The sequence below is a fragment of the Panthera uncia genome (genome assembly GCF_023721935.1).
Source record: "Panthera uncia isolate 11264 chromosome A1 unlocalized genomic scaffold, Puncia_PCG_1.0 HiC_scaffold_17, whole genome shotgun sequence".
In the NCBI taxonomy this organism is placed as follows: Eukaryota; Metazoa; Chordata; class Mammalia; order Carnivora; family Felidae; genus Panthera; species Panthera uncia.
Window position 1 is genome coordinate 93527639 of NW_026057577.1, and position 18486 is coordinate 93546124.

Below are 18486 nucleotides of genomic sequence, written 5' to 3' on the forward strand. Positions count from 1 at the left end.
TCTTTTCATGTTTTATTGGCCATTTGTAAACCTTGCTTGGAGAAATGTCTATTCAAATCCTTTGTCTCTTTTAAAAATGGGTTGTCTTTCTGTTATTGAGCTGTAAGAGTTCTTTATACATTCTAGATACAAGTCCCTGGTTAGATATACAATTGGCAAATACTTTCTCTTACTCTGTGGCCTATGTATGCACTCTCCTGTTGGTGTCCTTTGAAGCATGCAAGTTTTTAATTTTGATGAAGTATCTAACTTTTTCTTTGTTGCTTGTGCTTTTGGGTCAGATCAAAGAATTCCCTATACCTTCTACTTAGGTTCATATGCTTTTATGTCTTAAATTTAGGTCTTTGATCCAGTTTGAGTTAATTTATGTATATGGTGTGAGGTAAGGTTTCAACTTTATTCACTTGCATGTGGCTCTCCAGCTGTTTCAGCTTCATTTGCTGAAAAGATTTTTTTCCTTCTATCGAATGGTTTGTACCCTTGTCAGAAGGAGTGGACAACAGATGTGTGGGTCTCTCAACCTTATTGCACAGGTCCCTATGTCTACCTTTGTGACACAGTCTTAATTACTGTTGCTTTGTAGGAAGTTTTGAGATCAGAAAGTGGAAGTCCTCCTACTTTGTTCCTTTTTTTATTTTTTATTTTTTTATTCAGGATTGTTTGTTCTGGATCCCTTATAGATCCATATGAATTTTAGAATCAGCTTGTCAATTTCTATAAAGTAATCATCTGGGATCCTACTAGGAATTGCATTAGATCTGTAGATGAGTTTGGGGAGTGTTGTCATTTTCACAGTGTTAAGTCTTCTGATGTAGGAACACGGGAATATATTCATTCTTGAAGGATATTTTCTTGTGTCTTGTGTTTGTGACTCAGGCAGCCAGTCAACAATGACAATTTTGTTCTTTCCATGGGCTACTTAAAAAAATGGCGAGGGGCCACCATAGACTCTTGGTTACTGCAGGGTCGTTGAGTCCCTAGCCTGGATGCTGAGCCAGGAAGCCAAGGCCTTATTGATAGGCTTTTATTGAGAGAGTGTAGAAAATGTCACCAGGTCAAGGGTAGTATCCATGCAGGTAACAAGAGACCAGGCTTACCTGAGGTGAGGGCCTTTATCATTGCCGGCAACATCTGTCACAAGTGCTGGCCAACCTACTCCTTCCAGAATGCAAATCACACCTGGACGGTCCCATAGGAGGGACCACCTGCTCCAGCCAGACACAGATGGGGTCGTCCCCTCAAGGAAATGAACAGGAGAGAGCTGCCATGTCAGCAACTGTCAGAGCAGGAGCAGGTCTGACACTTTACCTCCAGGAACACAGAGTTGCTCAAATGCATCCCTCAGGCATTACTTTTGCTTGTTTTCATTTTGTTTTGAGCCATAATCATGTCTTACCTATAATCTCTTCACTTGCTATGTTTTCTTGAAATCAAGTCACGGTTTCCTAAAATAAACATATTGGACCTTTATGTCATTACTTTGCAAAGCGAACCAGCATCTCTTGCTATAGAGAGAAGGCAACAGTAAAAGTAAATACAATTAAACAAACTGTTATTCAATTATCATGGGATATCATCTCTTCAAAGGGCTGTAAGCTTCTGTTAAAAAAGGAGATTAGCAAGATTAGGGAGGTGCTAAAGACAGGCCGGCGCCCAGCTGGGGATTTCTCCTCAGCTGAAACCAGGCCTGAACAGGGAAAAGACAAGCTTTGGCCCAAGGATCAGTGTCATTTAACTCCTTGTCTATGAGTCACCTAAATCATCTTGTGTGCACCAGTGCCATGAGCCCCACATGCTCGGACACGCAGCTGTACCTCATCAAGATTTCACGGGCATTCCATGAATAGTGAGGAGGGTGAGATGATCTCCGTTATACTCATGAGAAACTTGTGGCCTCAGGGACTTGTCTCATACAGTGGCAGGAGCCAGGGTTTGGACTGAGGCAGTCACTTTCCAAAACGTGCAATGGTTTTATTGTCTGCTGTGTCTCTCCCCCCACGAATCCAGCTTCTGGGACCCCAGCATGGAAGAGTTAGATTCAAGAGCTATCTCTCTTGGCCCCAAGTTCATTCCATGTCTCTTTTTGTGTCAGTAGTTTCTCTCCCACGTAGGCTGGACTGAATTGTCCCCCCAAATTCATATGTTGAAGCCCTAACCCTAATGGGACTGTACTTGGAGACAGGGCTTTAAGGAGGTAACTAAGGTTAAATGAGGTCATAGGGGTGGGGACCTAATCCCACAGGACTCCAGAAATGTCTCTCTGTCTGCCATGTGAGGTCACAGTGAGAAGGGTGACCATCTCCCAGCCAGGAAGAGGAAGCTCTCAGCAGAACCTGACCACACTGGCACCCTGATCTTGGACTTTCAGCTTGCAGAACTAAGAAATAAATGTCTGTTGTTTAAGCCATCCAGGCTATGGTATTTTGTTATGGCAGCCCAAGCTGATGAAGACACCAGATCTGGGGGGTTTAGGAATCTACGTTGTCATTGATATGGTCTCACTGACACTCCATGACAGTGCAGACAGCTCACAGAACCACCCTGGTCTCTCACACCTGCTCTGTCACTAGGGTAAGGCCTCATTCTGTATGTCCATCATCTGAGAAATGGAGATAATTCTCATCTATCTGTCAAGGTTCTTCTGGCCATCAGAATATGATCATGGATGTAAAACAAATGGTCAAAGCTAAAAGGAGCTTAGGAGTTCAGTTTGTTCCACTCTTTCCTCTTCCAGGTGAGTAACTTAGGTGCCTGAGGGCCTGGGCCACATAGGGCCCAGGCCAGAGCTTGGGTCGGGGTGTTCTCCCCACCCATCCACCCACCCACACACACACACTGTCAAACGCTTTTCTATCTCCAGGCACCATACTAAAGTAAAAGCTGCTGGAGAAAGCGAGACTGCTCTCCTTGTTCAGCAGAAGAGTCATCTGTGTCCAAACTCACCCTGACGTGGATTGTGCCCTCTCGCCGTGGGCTCCACAGTCCCAGCGCTGAAATGGCTGGTTATGCTCTCTTCCCACGGTTAGCCCTATTAGCATTCCTCCCCCCTCTGCTGCACGTGTCCCATACCAGGCCATTACCCAGAGCCAAGACAGCACCATGTGTCCCTGTCATGTCAAGCTCCAGAAGAAAGTGCCCCCCACCCCCCTTCATTCCAGCAGAACTCTCTGCCGAAGGATGCCACTCTCGTATTTATGGCACCACTTGCTTCCAACCATAGTTTCCTTCAGAATGTGTGGTCTTTTCTAAATAACGGCCACCTCCCCTCCCTTCTCGCCAGAGGTGAGGCAGATTGAGAAAACTGGCAGGGCAGGGCCCAGCCTATATGGAAGACCTGGTCACAGACCTGCAGGGTGGAAGAACTTGGCATGCCTGGGCGGCTGGTACCCAGCAATTTGCTCTGAGCTGCATTGGCTTGGTCAGGCAGCCCTATTAGGAAGATTAGTATTTCTCCTTTCCCTCTCATTTTTATTGTTGAAGGACCTTGGGCTTGTGGGCCAGATAGACCTGGGCACAAGTCTTGCCTCTGTGGGAATGTGAGCAAAACAAGGTCTCTAAGACACCTTTCCTTACCTGTTCAATGGGGAGAGTAATGCCCACCTGGCATTATTATTTTAGCATTTGGCTCATGGGAGGAGCTAAAACCATAAGAGCTCTAATATGAGCCCTTGCCTGTATCAGCACTTAAAAGTTTCTAAAGCTCATTCATATCCAATATCCAAACTCGTGCTTATTTTATAGAAGGGGAAACCGAGGCTTGGAGGGAGGGGGAGCGCTTTGAAGTGCGCAGTGATGAGTGGCAGGAGTCAGACCTGCAGCCATGGCTGTGGGTGAAAGGGCAGTGCTTCGGGGCAGCTGGGAGCTGACTGTCCTTCCCGGGCTCTCTGTCACAGGGAGTGCAAGCAGTGGCTCTCCCACCCCATCTTTCTGAGCATTTTCTCCAAGGTTAAGCTGGAAGTTAGTTGTCCACAGGAAATGTAAATGTGAGGCATGCCTGGGTCTAAGAGATTGGGAGATGCTGCCTCATTTATTTTTTCTGGTGCTATGTGCTGGGAGCTTTGAGGATTGTTCTGGATCCTGGGAGCCATAGTTGGGGAAGAGGGTCCTCAGGATCCACGGGGCTCTGGGAGGAGCTGGTAAGTGTGCTGGTCCACACTGCGGACAGCATAGGTCCTTTGAACCCCAAAGATCGTATGCTGAACGTCGGTGACGTGTGCAAAACACAGAGGTTGGGGAGAAGTCTGCCATCTCCTCACAGGCAAGACATACGAGGTTTCCAAGGCAGTCAGTCCATCCCAGCAAGGATCCAGAAGGCAGGCAGTGTGCCTGGGTAAGGAATGGCCCCATGTCACTGCCCCAGCCTCTGGCCATTAGATAGAAAGGAACAAACATGTACAGCACGACCTAAATTGTATATCCATTTCCTCACTGCTGGGTCATTACAGACCAAGAGCTGCAGCAGGGGAACGAGATGGGGATTACTCAGAGACAGACTCTCTTGACCACCTCCTGTGTGCCAGGTATTTTCAAATATAAATTCTCATTTAATTCTTGAAGGCTATGGTGATGGTAAGTAATGTCTAAGATTATGAACTCTGATATCCCGACTCTAGCATTTACTAGCCTGTGATGTTGGCCAAGTTACACTCTCTGATTCTTGGTTCCTTGTCCTTAAAACTAGGCTGACAATTACTTGAAAGTTGGTTGTGCAGGTTAAATGGGGTCCTCGGGAAAAAGCACCACATTTGATACCCAATAAATGTGAATTCCTTGACTCTGCTCTGACCTACCAAATGAACATGCCCAGGGCAACAGAAGCAGGAAGCATGGGATAAAGATCTTCTCCATCACCTGTCCTCCAATACTGGAAGCCTTTGCAGACGAGAGACTCATCATTGGCCACCTCAAGGACTAGAGTGTCTGGTGCCAGAGAGGTGAGGTACCTTGTAGTAAGAGTTTGCTAACAAAGGCCATTTGACCTCTGTAAGCAGATTCTTGTGCCCAGGGCAGGAGGACATGTTCAGTTGATCTGTCATCAAGGGTTATGGAATGATAGCTCCCTGGGCATAGTGCCAACATTGTTAAGCATTGGAGGGTGCACTGGATTAAATAGCATCCCCCCAAAAATTCATGTACACTCAGAAACTCAGAATGTGATGTTATTTGGAAATAAGGTATCTATAGATATAATTAGTAAAGTTAAGATAAGGTCACACTGGGCCCTAAACCCAATATGACTATTGTCCTTAGAAGAAAAGGAAAAAAAAAAAAAAAACCACACACACAGAAGAGGCCATATGAAGAGGCAGAGATCGGAGTGATGTGTCTATAAGCCAAGAAAGGTCAAGGATTGCTGGTGGCCGGAAGTTAGAAAGAAGCAAGGAAGGACTCCTCCCTAGAGCTTTTGGAAGGAGTCTGGCCCAGCCCACACCTTGGTTTTGGGCTCAGCCTTCAGAACTGTGAGGGAATATGTTTCTGTTGTTTTCATCTGCTCAGTTTGTGGTAATTTGTTATAATAGCTCTTAAAAATGAGTGCAGGTTCTTCTGAGCCACAGAAGGAGTTAGCCAGTTGAATGAAGGCTCGGTGATGTCGTTTAAGTAGGAGGATGTGACTTAGTAATAAAAGCTACTGTTTACTGAGTGATTGCCTGGTGCCTTACCGTCTTATTTCATTTATTTCTCATGGCGACTCTGCGGGGGTGTTAGTATTATTCCCTTTTTACAAGCAAGGAAACTGAGGCTCCAGGAGGAGGTCACACAGATGGTCTGTGTGACTCCAAGACTGTGTGGTTTGCACCCAAGAGGGTTTCCAGGAGCTAGTGCCACAGAGGAGCGTTCTCAGAGACTTCCTGGCCCGGGGCTGTCAACCTCACTAGTAGCATTTGAGGTCAGAACCTTGGGCTGTGCTTCTTGTAGATCTGCAGGAGGGGCCGGGAGCCTTCCTGAAGTTTAAGGTGAGGGGCACACAAATTGCAAATCCCTCTCTCTTGCCCTAGCACCTGGGTTAGGCTGGCCTCTAGCCTTGCTGCTGCCTCCTGCTGACACTGGGGGTGGGTGGTGCATAAGCTGGGAGAGTTGGGTTCTTTTAAAAACGACTTTTGTTGGCTTCATGTCTTTCTTATAATAACAACAAATTACATTTAAAAAATAGAAAATATAGGCAAGGAAGTGCAAGGGGGGGGGGAGCGGGGGGGGGCAGGGAGACTATAGAGCCAAAGAGAAAAAAAAAACTTCGATCCATTTCAAGATGGTTATTAACCTGATCAGATTCCTTTCCAAATCCCCTTTCTTCTCCCCTCCTTCTCTCTGTCCCCCTTCCTGTGTTGTTTTCTTTCTTTCTCACTGGCACTCTTGATCTTTTTCTACCCCTTTCTCTGTGTGTGTTTTGCTCCATACATTTAAAAACCCATAGCATATATTTGCATACATAGGGCATGTGGCATACGGTTTTATAACTTGCTCCCAGCCCCTCCCCTTTCAGTGCACCGTTTGCACCTTTCCAGGTAGATCTGCAGGATCTGGCTCCTCCCTTTTATCAGCTATGCACGGTCCCGTGATTCTCATGTGCCGCCGCTTATTTACTTGGTTTTTTGTTCACGAACATGCAAAGTATTCCACTGCTTGACTCAGATGAACCTCCCCGACATGGACATACTCGCACATACAACTGCCCGCTCAGCTTCAAAAATAAAATTCCCAGGAGAGAAATTCCTAGGTCAAAAGAGATGCACATGAGACACTTTTATGCACATTCTTCAAATCGTCCCTAAGAAGATCTCTCCGCCTGTCCTCCCGAGAGTGCGGGACGAGGGCACCCGTTCCCTCCCACGTGCAGCACAACAGCTATCACATGGTTAACGTGTGTGTGGTGGACAGGGCAGATCATTCTTGCTTTCTTTCACATTTCTTTAATCATTAAACAGACTGGGTGTCCTTTCCTATGTGCGTTACCTATTTACTTTTCTTCTTGGGTGAAAATAGATTTTCTACTGGCAAGGACTTTATCTCAACTTGTCAGAAATCTTCCCGTGTTCGGGTTGCTAAATTTTTGATGTGTATGCTGTACTACATCCCTCCGTGTGTCCCTTTGATGGTGGCTGTGCCATCCAGACACATGCCATTTGTAAATAGTCAACTTTGTAAGTTGTTCCCTTACAGTTTCTGCCTCAGCTGTCGTGCAAAGCAGGGGCTCTGTGAACATTCTGGGAGCTCAGGCTCTGCCTGTGCACGTTCTGGGAGCTCAGGTTGTACCCTAAAGCAGGAGGGGCTCTGCTTCCTTCACTGGCTGCATTTCGCTCCTGCGTGCTGAACCACTTGCATTTCCCTCTCTCTTCCCCCTGGCCTTTGCACATATTCTACCTCTGCCTGAGGGGTCATTCCTTCTCTCTTTCCTACTAGGGAAAGAGGAGAAATCCTACTGGGCCTTAAAGACCTTGCCCAAGTGTCATGGACTCCAGTGAGCCTGCCTGATCCCCTGCCCTGTGTTAGGTGCCTCCTCTATGCCATTCTGTTGGAGCACATGCCACAGGGAGCTGTGCTGAGGCATCGCTTGCCTGTCTCTCTGCCAGCCAGCCCACAGGCCCCTTGAGGTTGGGCCCGTGTATTGCTCACTATTAAATCTCCAGACTCCAATGGTCCTCACCACATAGTAGCTGCTCAATAGACATTTGATGAATAAACAAACCCATGAATGAGTTGTAGACCTGCCCAGTGTCAATGTCCTCCAGCCAAAGGCCACCAGGGACACACCTGTGGTTGAATAAGTTGGAGAATTGTGGGCCTCTCAGTGAGAGGGTATTAGAAAGGACTAGGCACTTCAGGAAGGGTGTCAGGAAATGAGGCTTTGCTCTGGCTCAAATGCTACCAGGAGGAGGTGGGGGCAAGCCTAAGATTGGGCATCTCAGTAAATTTTGCCTACAGTGAGGGAAGACCAGACTATGGCTGGAGTTGTAATTGATAAAGAAGCAGTAGCCCCTCGCAGGAGCCAGGATGGGGGACGTTTGGTCATTTTTGTAGCTTGAACACTGTCTATGTTTTGTCTGTGTTCACACACGATTACGGAGGGGGTCGTTTGTGTCTTGATCTGTCTCGGTCACAGAGTGAGTGGCCCTGTCTGATGCTGATGTTCTGAGAAATTGTTCTTGTTCAACAGGAGAACACAAGCCTGGCTGTGAATACCAGGCAGGGTCCCTGGGTTTCTGACCAGCTGCCCACCTGCTCAGTCACCTGTCAGCACCACTACTCCTCCCACCATGGTCTGGCCTCCATCTTTGCCGTTCACCTCATGCTCTTGCCCACCGTCAAGACCTGCTCCTGGACGGGGTTTGATACGGGTGGTGGGAGAAGCATGTTGAAGTGCCAAGAATCCTGGACCACATAGGAAATCAGCACATTTGTGCCCGGACGTGTGTTCTGTTATTAACGGGCAGCATGACGTTGGTCCAGCCCTCTCTCTCTCTGAGTGTTCAGTTTCCTCATCTTTGAAGTGATGGCCTTAGGACCAAACTTCTAATAGGTCCTTTTGTTCCACTCTGAAGGGGACTGAAAAACTTCATTATCCTCTGACAAGAGGCATGTAAGTTTTTGTTCCCTGTTGAAATGAATGGCTTCTGACCTCTAGGGACAAGTGTAGGGGTCAAATGTACATGTAAGTGTGTGTGTGTGTGTGTGTGTGTTGAGGGGATGATTTTCTGGCACTTCTAAACCCCACGATGAAGTTGCCCATTCCTAGGGTCACCTTTCAGTTTGGGAACTTGGGAACATGAGTATGGGGAGGGGGGAGCCAAGGGTGGTCCTTTGATTCTTGGCTCTAGTCTCACCTCCTCCATGAAGCCTTCCTCCAACACACAGCAAGCCCTCATCTCAGACCCTTTACTGGTGTTGGTGGCCATGTGGTCAATGGAGAGCCAGACTATAGTGGGAGGATAAATACAACATCCAGCCAGAGCTCTGTGCACAGGGTTGAATGCTTGGTGGATGACCGGTCCTCCTTCATCCATTCCTTCCTTGCCCCTTCTCTCCAGCTCTCGTTTCTTCCCAGAGGACGAGAACCGAAAGCGGGGTAAGAAGCAGCCCGTGTAAGCTGACCAGGATGTCCTCCTCTTGACTTGGGCCTCTTGTGAGTCCTTTCCTGTGAGCTCCCAGCCTGCTACCATGAACTCCCCACGTTCAAGTGTCACAGTCCAGTGGCAAGGTCTTTGTGTTGTCACAGCCCTGCAGACATTCCTTTCACTGCCGTCCCCACTGGATTCCTGGCTGAAGAAGGGAGACTTGAGTGCTGTGGCCTGGATTCTAAACCACCACCTCCCACCCTGCCAGGCTGGTGTCTCTGGGCCCCTTCCCACCCTGTGCCTTGCTAAGACTGGACCTGTGGCAGGCTTGCTGGGGAAGGGGTGAGGCCTGCAGAGCAAGGTGCCATTATCAATACAGAGGGTGGAGCTGCAGAGTCAGTTGGGGCAAATTTGGTGGCATCTAGTGTGACAGAAAGTCCTGGTCAGGGCTTCAAGACCTGAATTTCAGCTCTGCCTCTGCCCCATCTCCCTGGTGACATTTGTGAAGTCCCTTCTTCCCCCAGCCTCACATTTCCCATCTGTGCAGCGAGGGCACCACCACTGTATCTGCCTCTACCACCAGAAGTCTGGCTCCCTGTGGAAAGGGATACCCCAGGAACGAATCTCAGGGGTCTCTAAGGAGGCCTGCTTTTTCTCTTTGCAGCTTTCCTGATTTTGCTCCCTTGTGACGAGGCTGGGCTTTCAGCACTAGGTGCAGTGGGTTAGAGTTTCAGCCACAGCAGCATTTGAATCCTGGCTGTGATTCCTGGATCAAGTTACAGAATCTCTCCAGGCCTCAGTGTTCTCATCTCTAAAATGGAGATAATACTGTTGGTTTCATTGGATTATTCGAAGGATTAAATGCAATAAAACAAGCCAAGTCCTAACACAGTGCCTGACACATAGTAAACCTTTCATGAGTGTTATTATTATCATCATTGTTATTGTTACTGTTGTTGTTTACCACCTGACCTCTGTCACTCTAGGGAAAGAGAGCCCTTGCCGAAGTCTGAGTGGGCAGCTTGGCATGGCTCGTGCAGGTGGCCAGGGAGCCTGGGTTTGAGCCTTCTGCATGCTTGCCCCAGGCGGAGACTCCAACTAGAAACTTCCAGCTGCCATGGACAGGTCCTTCAGCATGCACTGTGCCAGCAGCCCAGGGAATCACCAATATACACACACATGGGCTGCTGTGAGCATAAAAGAGCTCCCACCTGCACAGCACTTGGCCAGGTGCCTGCCTAGAGCCCTCAGTGGATCATAGCCAACAGCACTGTTCTCATTGCCACTAAGCATAGCCATGTCCAAGGTGCAGGAGTCAGACGCCCTGGGCAGGGACAGGCTGTGGACTCCAGACAAGTGGTTCAACCATCTTGATCCTCAGTTTTCTCCTTTGTATAATGGGACCAGTAGCACCCCTTTCACAGGGTTACTAGGGGGACTACATAGAGCACAGCTATGAGGGTTGCTTGAGCTGCAAAGACAGTCATGCTCAGTTCCTGTTTTGTGTCCAATATGGATGGCTTCCTTCATGCACTTACCCCATCCCCGCAAGTGCCCCTCTTTTCACTGGGGACATTTGTCCCATCTCCACGTTGGTGGCGAGGAAGATGGAATCCTCAACGCCCATTCTTTCTCTGTCTCCTGGCCCCAAAACCTTCAGCTCCAGGCTGCACTTGGCTCCATGATTAGTCGACCAGCAGCTAAGAGACAGGAAAACTCAAAAGGAAGGGACATGCACAGTGTTTTTTGTTTTTGTTTTTGTTTTAATTAAAAAGAAAATAAGAAAACAAAAACACTTCCCAGGGTATGCTGTGATGACACATCACAGGCGTGTAAATACATATAAAAATGAGAAAAAAGTCCCAGGAGCTGCAGGCATGGACCCCTGTGCAGTGGGCTATAGGTCCCTCCCTTGAGGCTTTGTTTCCTCAGACATTCACCTCTCCCGGGCTATAAAAAAGGAAGCGCTCATTCAGCCTTGTTTCTCTTGGAAGACTCAGCCACTTTCAGCTCACTGGTCCATGACATGAACACAGGAAGCTGGGCTTTACAAGATTTTGTAAGTGGACAGTGCTGGGGTGGGGGGCATGGAGTACATGACTCCTCTCCCTGCCCTGCTCAAGGTCTCTGGGGCTGGGGAAGTGATGTCCCCCTGTGGGGAGAGGTGGGACACACTATCCTTCAGGGGCATGAGCTTGGGCTTTCCTCCTGAATGGCAGCAAAAGAAGTGCCTACAGGTAAGTTGGGAGCCCCAGAACAAGGCCTTGGAGCAAGATGAGATGTGCCTGGGGCCAGGGCTAAATTTTGATGGACAGCCATAGGGCAGTGGATGTGCTTGCCTTATAAGCAGCTGACACACTGACCTGCCTTGACTGTTCAACCAATTGTTCCATTCCTGCCTTTGTTCACCCAAACTCTGGGGGTCATACAGACCCAGACTCAACTCATGACTCTGTCACTTACTAATCTGTACAATCCTGTGAAGTTACTTAGCTTCCTAGAGCCTCAGTATCCTCATCTGTTAAAGGAGGAGATTCATTTGAACCCCACAGGGTAACTGTAAATAGTAAGTGTGATCATGCCTTTAAAGAGCCTAGCATAGCACCTGGCACATAGTAAGTACTCAACAAATGGCTGCCATGATTACTGCTATCAGGAGCACCAGTATTTCCACTGCAAAGTTGGTGAGTGTGTGTGGACGTATGTGAGATAAACAGAAGGTTTACACAATGTTCTAGGGGAAGGATGAATTGCTCTGAGCTTCCTGTGTATGCCTGGGTACTTGAGAGTCTTGGACCACAGCGGTGCTGGCATGGGAGGCCTCAACTGCTTTCCTCCCATGCATGTCCATGTGGTTCAGGAGCTGTTCTGTTCTAAACCTCAGTGCCCTCCCTGGGGTAGAGGACACTGTTTGTGTTGATGCTGTTGTAGAAATGAGGGCTGAACTGGTTGAGGACAGAGCCTCCATAGCCAAGAGCGTTGGTGGGCATGGGGTTGGCCCATTCGCCCCCGGCCCCATGGCTGCTGAGGTTGGTGAGTGGGGTGTAGGAGCTGAAGTTCAGCAAGTTCTGCCCCATCTTGTCAGCGGGCTCAGGGCTCAGTCCTGGTGTTGCCACAGGGCGGCTCACCGGGCTCGAACCGCTCACATAGGCTGTCATGGTGGAGAGGAAGTTGTTGAGGCATGGGGTACCCGACGGGGGAGGTGAGGACTGCTTCTCTGGGGAGCTTGTGGTGCCTGGTGACGCACTGTCCAAGATGTCCTGGGCCTCTGCGGTCTTTGGGCTGCCCACCAGGAGGCTGCTGTCAGTTTTCTCCGAGGCCAAGGATCCCGTGCTGGAGGAGACATCTGATTTTCTCTTCCTCTTCCTGCGGAAGTTTCCATTATCGAACATCTTCTCACAGTTGGGATCCAGGGTCCAGTAATTCCCTTTGCCTGGCACAAAAGTGGTAGAGGTTAAGTAGAGAGATGGACAAAATGCTCTGCTCCTGTTTCTGTGTAGCGTCACAAACTAAACATCAAAGAAACACACGCAAAAGGCAGAACAAAAGGCAGGGAGAGAGACACAGAGGAATAGTGTACAGAAAACACAGGGATCTTTAGCTCAGCTCCCTGCTCATAACTGGGCTCTCTGGGAGCACAGAGGTGTGAGCCATGAAAGTGCTTACAATGTGGGCCTCTGGGAGATGTTCAGGGGCTGGGGGAATGGAAAGGGAGGGGTTCCTTCCATTGCTGACGTGGAGAAAACTAAGGAAACACTTCAGGGCTCCCTGAAAGTTTTGGGCATGGAGTCCAAGGGTGGACTTGAGTCCTGGCTTTGCTCTTAAGTGGCAGAGGGACTTCAGGCAAGCCTCAGTTTCCTAGTCTGAAACGTGGGTCGGTTGTACCAGTCCCTTCTTCCTCAGGCTGACTGTGAGAAAGGGCTGATGCTAGACGTGTAGCTGGGCTGCATCACCAGGAGGTGCTGTCCAGAGGTAAGGCCTGAGCCCAGCCTGCGGGTGAGGCCAGTCATTGGACTGGACACTTGCTTTCCCCTGGGGCCCCAATAGTTCTACCCTTGCTAGGCTCGAAGTGGGAGAAGGTGGGGGCTCTGAGTCATGCCCTGGCTTCCTGTGGGGGAAAAAGAATGGACTTCAATTCTGGGAAATGCATAGCTGAGTTTTTAACGGCCCTGTATGGCCATTCTGTATGGCCCTGAATTTTAGAGAGTCATCATTAAAAAGGAAAAGTTCACAGTCTTTGGTGGTAGAGAGACCTCCACTCAGCTTCAGGTTCCATGGCTATCCCTCCATTCTGTGTCACCTTAGGCAGGATGCCTCTAAGTGTCAGTCTCCTTATCTGTACAATGGGTTTAATAAGAGCTATCCTGCAGGGTTGCATTAAAGAAGGTTATGTACGGCAGGCAGCACAATGTGGCCCATGCTTATTTAACAAAGTTAGATCTTCTCCCAGAAGGCTGGGGGTGCACCTGGGCTTGGCCTAGTCCAACTCACCCCAAGGACTTTCTATGAGCTGAAGGCTGGGGACTCAGATTAATCATAACAGTTCCTATAGTCTACTGGGTGCTTGTTAGCACCAAAATCCCTGCATACATTATCTCATGACCCCCATCACAGGCCTGGAAAGGAGCCACTGTTACCTTCCCTATTTTGCAGGTGGGGAAACTGAGGCTCAGGGACCTAAAATGCTGGATGTCGCTGGCTGGTCCGTGGTCCAGCCAAGGTCAAAACCCAAATCTGCCCCCTGGGCTCTCCCAGTCTCCTTCACTGACAACCCTGAGCCCCCTGTCTTGGGGGGTCACAGCCATATCAGAACTGTCTAGAATGGGGTGCTGGTTTGGAATGACATGAACCTTCCCTGGGGGCGTCGGAGGCTTGCCCCACCCACTCCACACTGCACCCGCAGCCCCCTTACCTGGGTCATCCTCATCGCGGGGCACCTTCTTGAAGCAGTCGTTGAGAGACAGGTTGTGGCGGATGGAGTTCTGCCAGCCGGCCTTGCTTTTGTTGTAGAAGGGGAAGTTGTCGGCCACGTACTGGTAGATCTGGCTGAGGGTGAGCCGCTTGTCGGGCGCCCCGTGGATGGCCATGGCAATGAGAGCCGAGTAGGAATAGGGGGGCCGCACCAGCTTCATCAGCTCCTCCTGCGAGGGGATGGGCAGCCAGCCCAGGTCGCCGCCCCCCAGCCCAGACATGCCTGGCAGCAGCTGCCTCTGCACACCATAGGCCTGGGGCAGGAAGGGGCTGGTGTTGGTGCCCGACAGGTAAGGTGGCGGAGTCATGGCCGGTCCATTGAGCCAGAGGTAGGGGTTGGGGGTGGCCCCGTACTCGCCGCCCCCCTCGAAGGAGGGGGGCCGCTGAGGGCTGGGCACGCCCTGTGGATGGAAGAAGTTCTCATAGTAAAGGCTCATCTCGGGGGGCTCCTGGCCGATGCTGGGGAACTGGGGGCTGCAGCGAGGTGGGGAGGGCGCCGGGAGGTCGAAGGAGCTCATGCTGGGGCTGGGCTCGGCCGGAGCCACCTGCCTGGCACCTGCACAGGGGAGCTGTCCCTGACAGGTGCTCTGCTGGCCCAGCCTCCCACTTATACCCCTGCAGGCTTGGCCTGTGGGCCCCACCCAGGGGCGGCCACCTGCTGCAGACCCGCCCCTCCTCCAACAGCTCTGAGAGCAAAGGGGAGGGGGCCTCCCGGCCAGGCCCACTGCGCGTGCTCAGACCGGTGCTGTAGCTGATGTCTGCAGTGTCCAAGGTGCCCCTCTTCCTTCTCTCTCTTCCCAGTTCCCCTCGCCCCCTTATCTCTCTCCTTTCTCCTCCTCACCTGGTTCGCCTAGTTTCTCCTTCATTCTGTCTCTCTTCCCGTTTTCTCCTCACTTGTCTCTCCCCTTTCCTCCCCTTCTTTCATTCTTAATGTCCTCTATGCATCTCCTTCTCTCCTTCCCTCCTTGCTGCCAAATTCTTTACCTTCTCTTCCTCCCCCTTCTCCGGATTCTGTCTTTTCAAAGCACTGTTCTGGACACCTCTCCTTCCCTTCCTTCTTTCTCTCTCTGAGTTTGTTTCTATCTCTTTCTACTTCTCTGTCCCCTCTTGCTCACCTCCTGTGTGTTTCTGCTTCTCTCAGCTCTCTTTCACTCCTGTCTCTGTCTCTCAGTTCCTGTGTGTCGCTTTCCCTGTCCCCTCTTCTTGCCCACCCCGACCCCTCATTCTCCGCCCCCTCACTCAGACTGGGTGAGGTACTTTATGGGAAGCCACATCTTTGGGTCTTCTGAAGGGAAGACACACTTTCTGGAGTTTCAGGAAAGAGCCTGGCCTTGGAGAATCAGAAGAGCAGAAAGGAGCCTGGCCAGAGAGGGCAGCTGGTCGGCTGTAGGCGCCCTGTGTGCACCCAAACACACCACCCAGGGCAGGCAGGCTGACAGGGCTTGTGGACAGGCCTGGGGATTGTCCCGGAGGAACAGCAGGGCCCATCAAGACAGTGACCAAAGGAAGAGACTCTGAATGGGCTTCTGGGGAAGATGAGAGAGAACTTGCACTCTGCAAGTTTCTTTCTGCCTGCAGGGGCCAAGCAGGCCCCCAGGCCACTATCTGATCAAAGGCCTTTCATGTTTCAGATTGCAGCCCCCCCCCCCCCCCCAGAGCTGAGGCCTGGAGGAGAGCCCTCCACCCCTCAACTCACCATTCTCCTCATACCATCTCTGCCTCAGGCTCTCGAAGCGGGAGTCCAGCTCTCCCTGCTTCTCCGTGTTACGGTCAGTCCCTCTCCTCCCTGGGCTTCGTTCTCCTCCTGGAGCTTAGAGATGGGTTGCCCCAGCCCTCCTTCATCCCAGGCAGGCTCTCAGCTTGAGGGGAGGGGAGTGGGCCCCTTCTCAGAGGGTAGGCAGCTGTCCCTGAGCAGGCTTTGGTACAGCCTGAGTACTTCTCTCTTGGATCAGCAGATTGGAAGAAAGTTCCAGTCCACTTTCTCTTGTCACCACCTCCCTCCTGCCCTCCTACCTTCCTTCTCCCCATTCAACTTTGTCTCACTCCTCCAGACCCCATGTGCCTGAGGGGGAAGAAGGAGGTCACTTCCTGTGTTAGCTGGAGGGGCTGCCTCTCAGGGAATCCCCCCTTCCCCGGCTGTCTGCTCTCCTTTACAGCTGTGTCAGGAGACTGACGTGTGGGAAAACTGAGGGCCATGGAATGCATCTCGTTTGCAGCATATTAGTGCTCGGAGGATGAGTTCAGGTAACTGGATGGGAGGGGTCCTCCCAGGTCCTGAGAAACCACCTGTCCCCACTAGGGAACAGTGGATGAAGTGACTCCAAAAGGGCCTGTCTGCCCAGGTTAGGCATGGGGTAAGCATACTGTACCTTCTCTCAGAAGAGTAAAGCAAAGGAGGCCCCATCTTTGTTTCAAGTTTCTCTGCTGGGCCTGGCTTGCTGGTGGGGGTGGGGGGGGGACATGACTCTTTAAGAAACAGTCACATTAGAGACCACCAATACAGACCCCAGGTCTGATGGTATAGGTAACTGTACAGCCAGACCCTGCCATCTACAGCTCACAGTCACAGCACCCCAAGTCATGTGACAAGTTCACAGTCAAGCTGGTCAGGAGCCCTTCTCCTAACCCCTTCGTCCACCTTTTGCCTATTGCTGGGGTCTCCTTCTGGAGAGTCATTTTTTTTTTTAATTCTTTTTATTACATTTTTTTTAATGTTTATTTATTTTTGAGAGAGAGAAAGACAGACAGAACATGAATGGGGGAGGGGCAGAGAGAGAAAGACAGAATCCAAAGCAGGCTCCAGGCTCTGAGCTGTCAGCACAGAGCCTGGTGTGGGGCTCAAACTCACAAATCATGAGATCATGACCTGAGCCAAAGTTGGACGTCCAACCAACTGAGCCACCTAGGCACCCCCCCCCCCAATTTTTTTTAATGTTTATTTATTTTTTTGGGAGAGAGAGACAGCAGAGGAGGGAGGGGCAGAGAAAGACAGGGAGACACAGAATCTGAAGGAGGCTCCAGGCTCTGAGCTGTCAGCACAGAGCCCGACATGGGGTTCAAACTCACAAGTCACGAGATCATGACCTGAGCCAAGATCAGACATTTAACCGACTGAGCCACCCAGGCACCCCCTGTAGAGTCACTTTTTTGAGGAAGCTCCCCCAAGCCTCCCTGTTGCCCCTGGGCCTTGGTTCTTTCCACTGGAGATCAGAGAAAGCCTGGCCTGTCTTAGGAGTCCTGGCCTCATGTGCAGCCAACAGTCCTGAGTCCTGTGGCTGCAGCTCACAGCCTCTCATGTCCTCCCTCACCTGGCCACAGGATCAGGCCGTCAGGTCAGGGGTGCCCAGAGCTTCCCAGAGGCCCTTATCCCTGATTTTCATGAGCATTGCTGTGGTCTTCGGGGTAGGTGACAGGAGCTGGCTGTTCCTATCCCCAGGGGAGGTTTGGGAGTTACAGCCCAGATGCCCCCTGACGAGTCCTGGAGCCTCTGGGAAAGGTATCAGATGTCTCTATAAATGAGGGTCATTTTGTGGAGAAAATTATTTCAGGCTCTTGAATTTCCCACGAGTGGAAATCCTAACCTGAGAAACTTGAAGGAAATAAACAAAACGTTGGGCAGGTGTGGTCCTAGGGCAGCTTAGGGAGTGCTGAGGCTGAACTTTTCCTTCCAGAGGGAGGCCTCTGTGAATGAGAATGACCCCGAATTATGATACCTGGGATGGAGCAATAGAACATGAAAAACTCTGGGCTCTGGGCTTCTGTGGAGCTGGCTTCCAATCCCTGTGTTGCTATTGGTAGTTGTGTGATCTTAGCCACATTTCTTATCTTATGAGGCCTCGCTTTGCTTACTGTTAAATGGAGCTGCACATCAAAACTGTCTCGTGAAGATTATACAGGAAAAAGTGATGTGATATGTATAAACTGTAGAGCCCGAGATCTGGCAACTCCTGGACGACAGGTGTTGCCAGGGAGGTGGCTCCGGGCAGGAGGCCTGGTGTCGTCTCCTCCAGCCCAGGTTTCACCATTGGCTCTCACCTTGGGAAAATCTTGCCATTTGGGGTGACGCCTGGGGAAAGAAGGAAGGCCTGCCGCTGTCCTAGAGTATGTGCCCAGCACACAGCTGTGTGCACTGCTGGGCCCAGAAGCCCAAGGAAGCTCAAGGCCTACAGAAAGGGTGAATGTGCACAGGCCCCATCTAGACCATGGCTGGCCAGGGCCTCCACTCCTGGCCTTAACTTTTGGAGGGGTGGAGGAGTGTGTGAGGAAACAGGCAGGTGGTGGGGGGTGATGAATAACCAGAGACAGAGGAGGCGAGTGAGGTGTGATCTGGCCAGTGCCGCATTGCAAGGCAGTGCAGGGGGCAGACAGACTTTGGAGCCAAACTTTCTGCATCTCAATGCTAATGGCTTCTTCTTCTCCTCCTTCTCCTTCTCCTTCTCCTTCTCCTTCTCCTTCTCCTTCTCCT

The 18486-nt window shown here is 50.6% G+C and overlaps 1 protein-coding gene across 1 annotated transcript in view; it reads right to left on the reverse strand.

Annotated features, from left to right (window-relative positions):
- Positions 1 to 10839: 10839 nt before the first annotated feature.
- The window catches only part of FOXI1 (forkhead box I1), an 18932-nt gene continuing 11285 nt past the window's right edge, over positions 10840 to 18486 (reverse strand). Inside the window, exons 1-2 of the mRNA XM_049647805.1 lie at positions 13963 to 18486; positions 10840 to 12483 (exon numbers count right to left, since the gene is read on the reverse strand). The exon at positions 13963 to 18486 is cut by the window's right edge and continues 11285 nt beyond it. Coding sequence (XP_049503762.1) covers positions 11924 to 12483; positions 13963 to 14539 — 1137 coding nt within the window. The 5' untranslated portion in view covers positions 14540 to 18486 and the 3' untranslated portion in view covers positions 10840 to 11923. The remainder of the gene's footprint in view (positions 12484 to 13962) is intronic.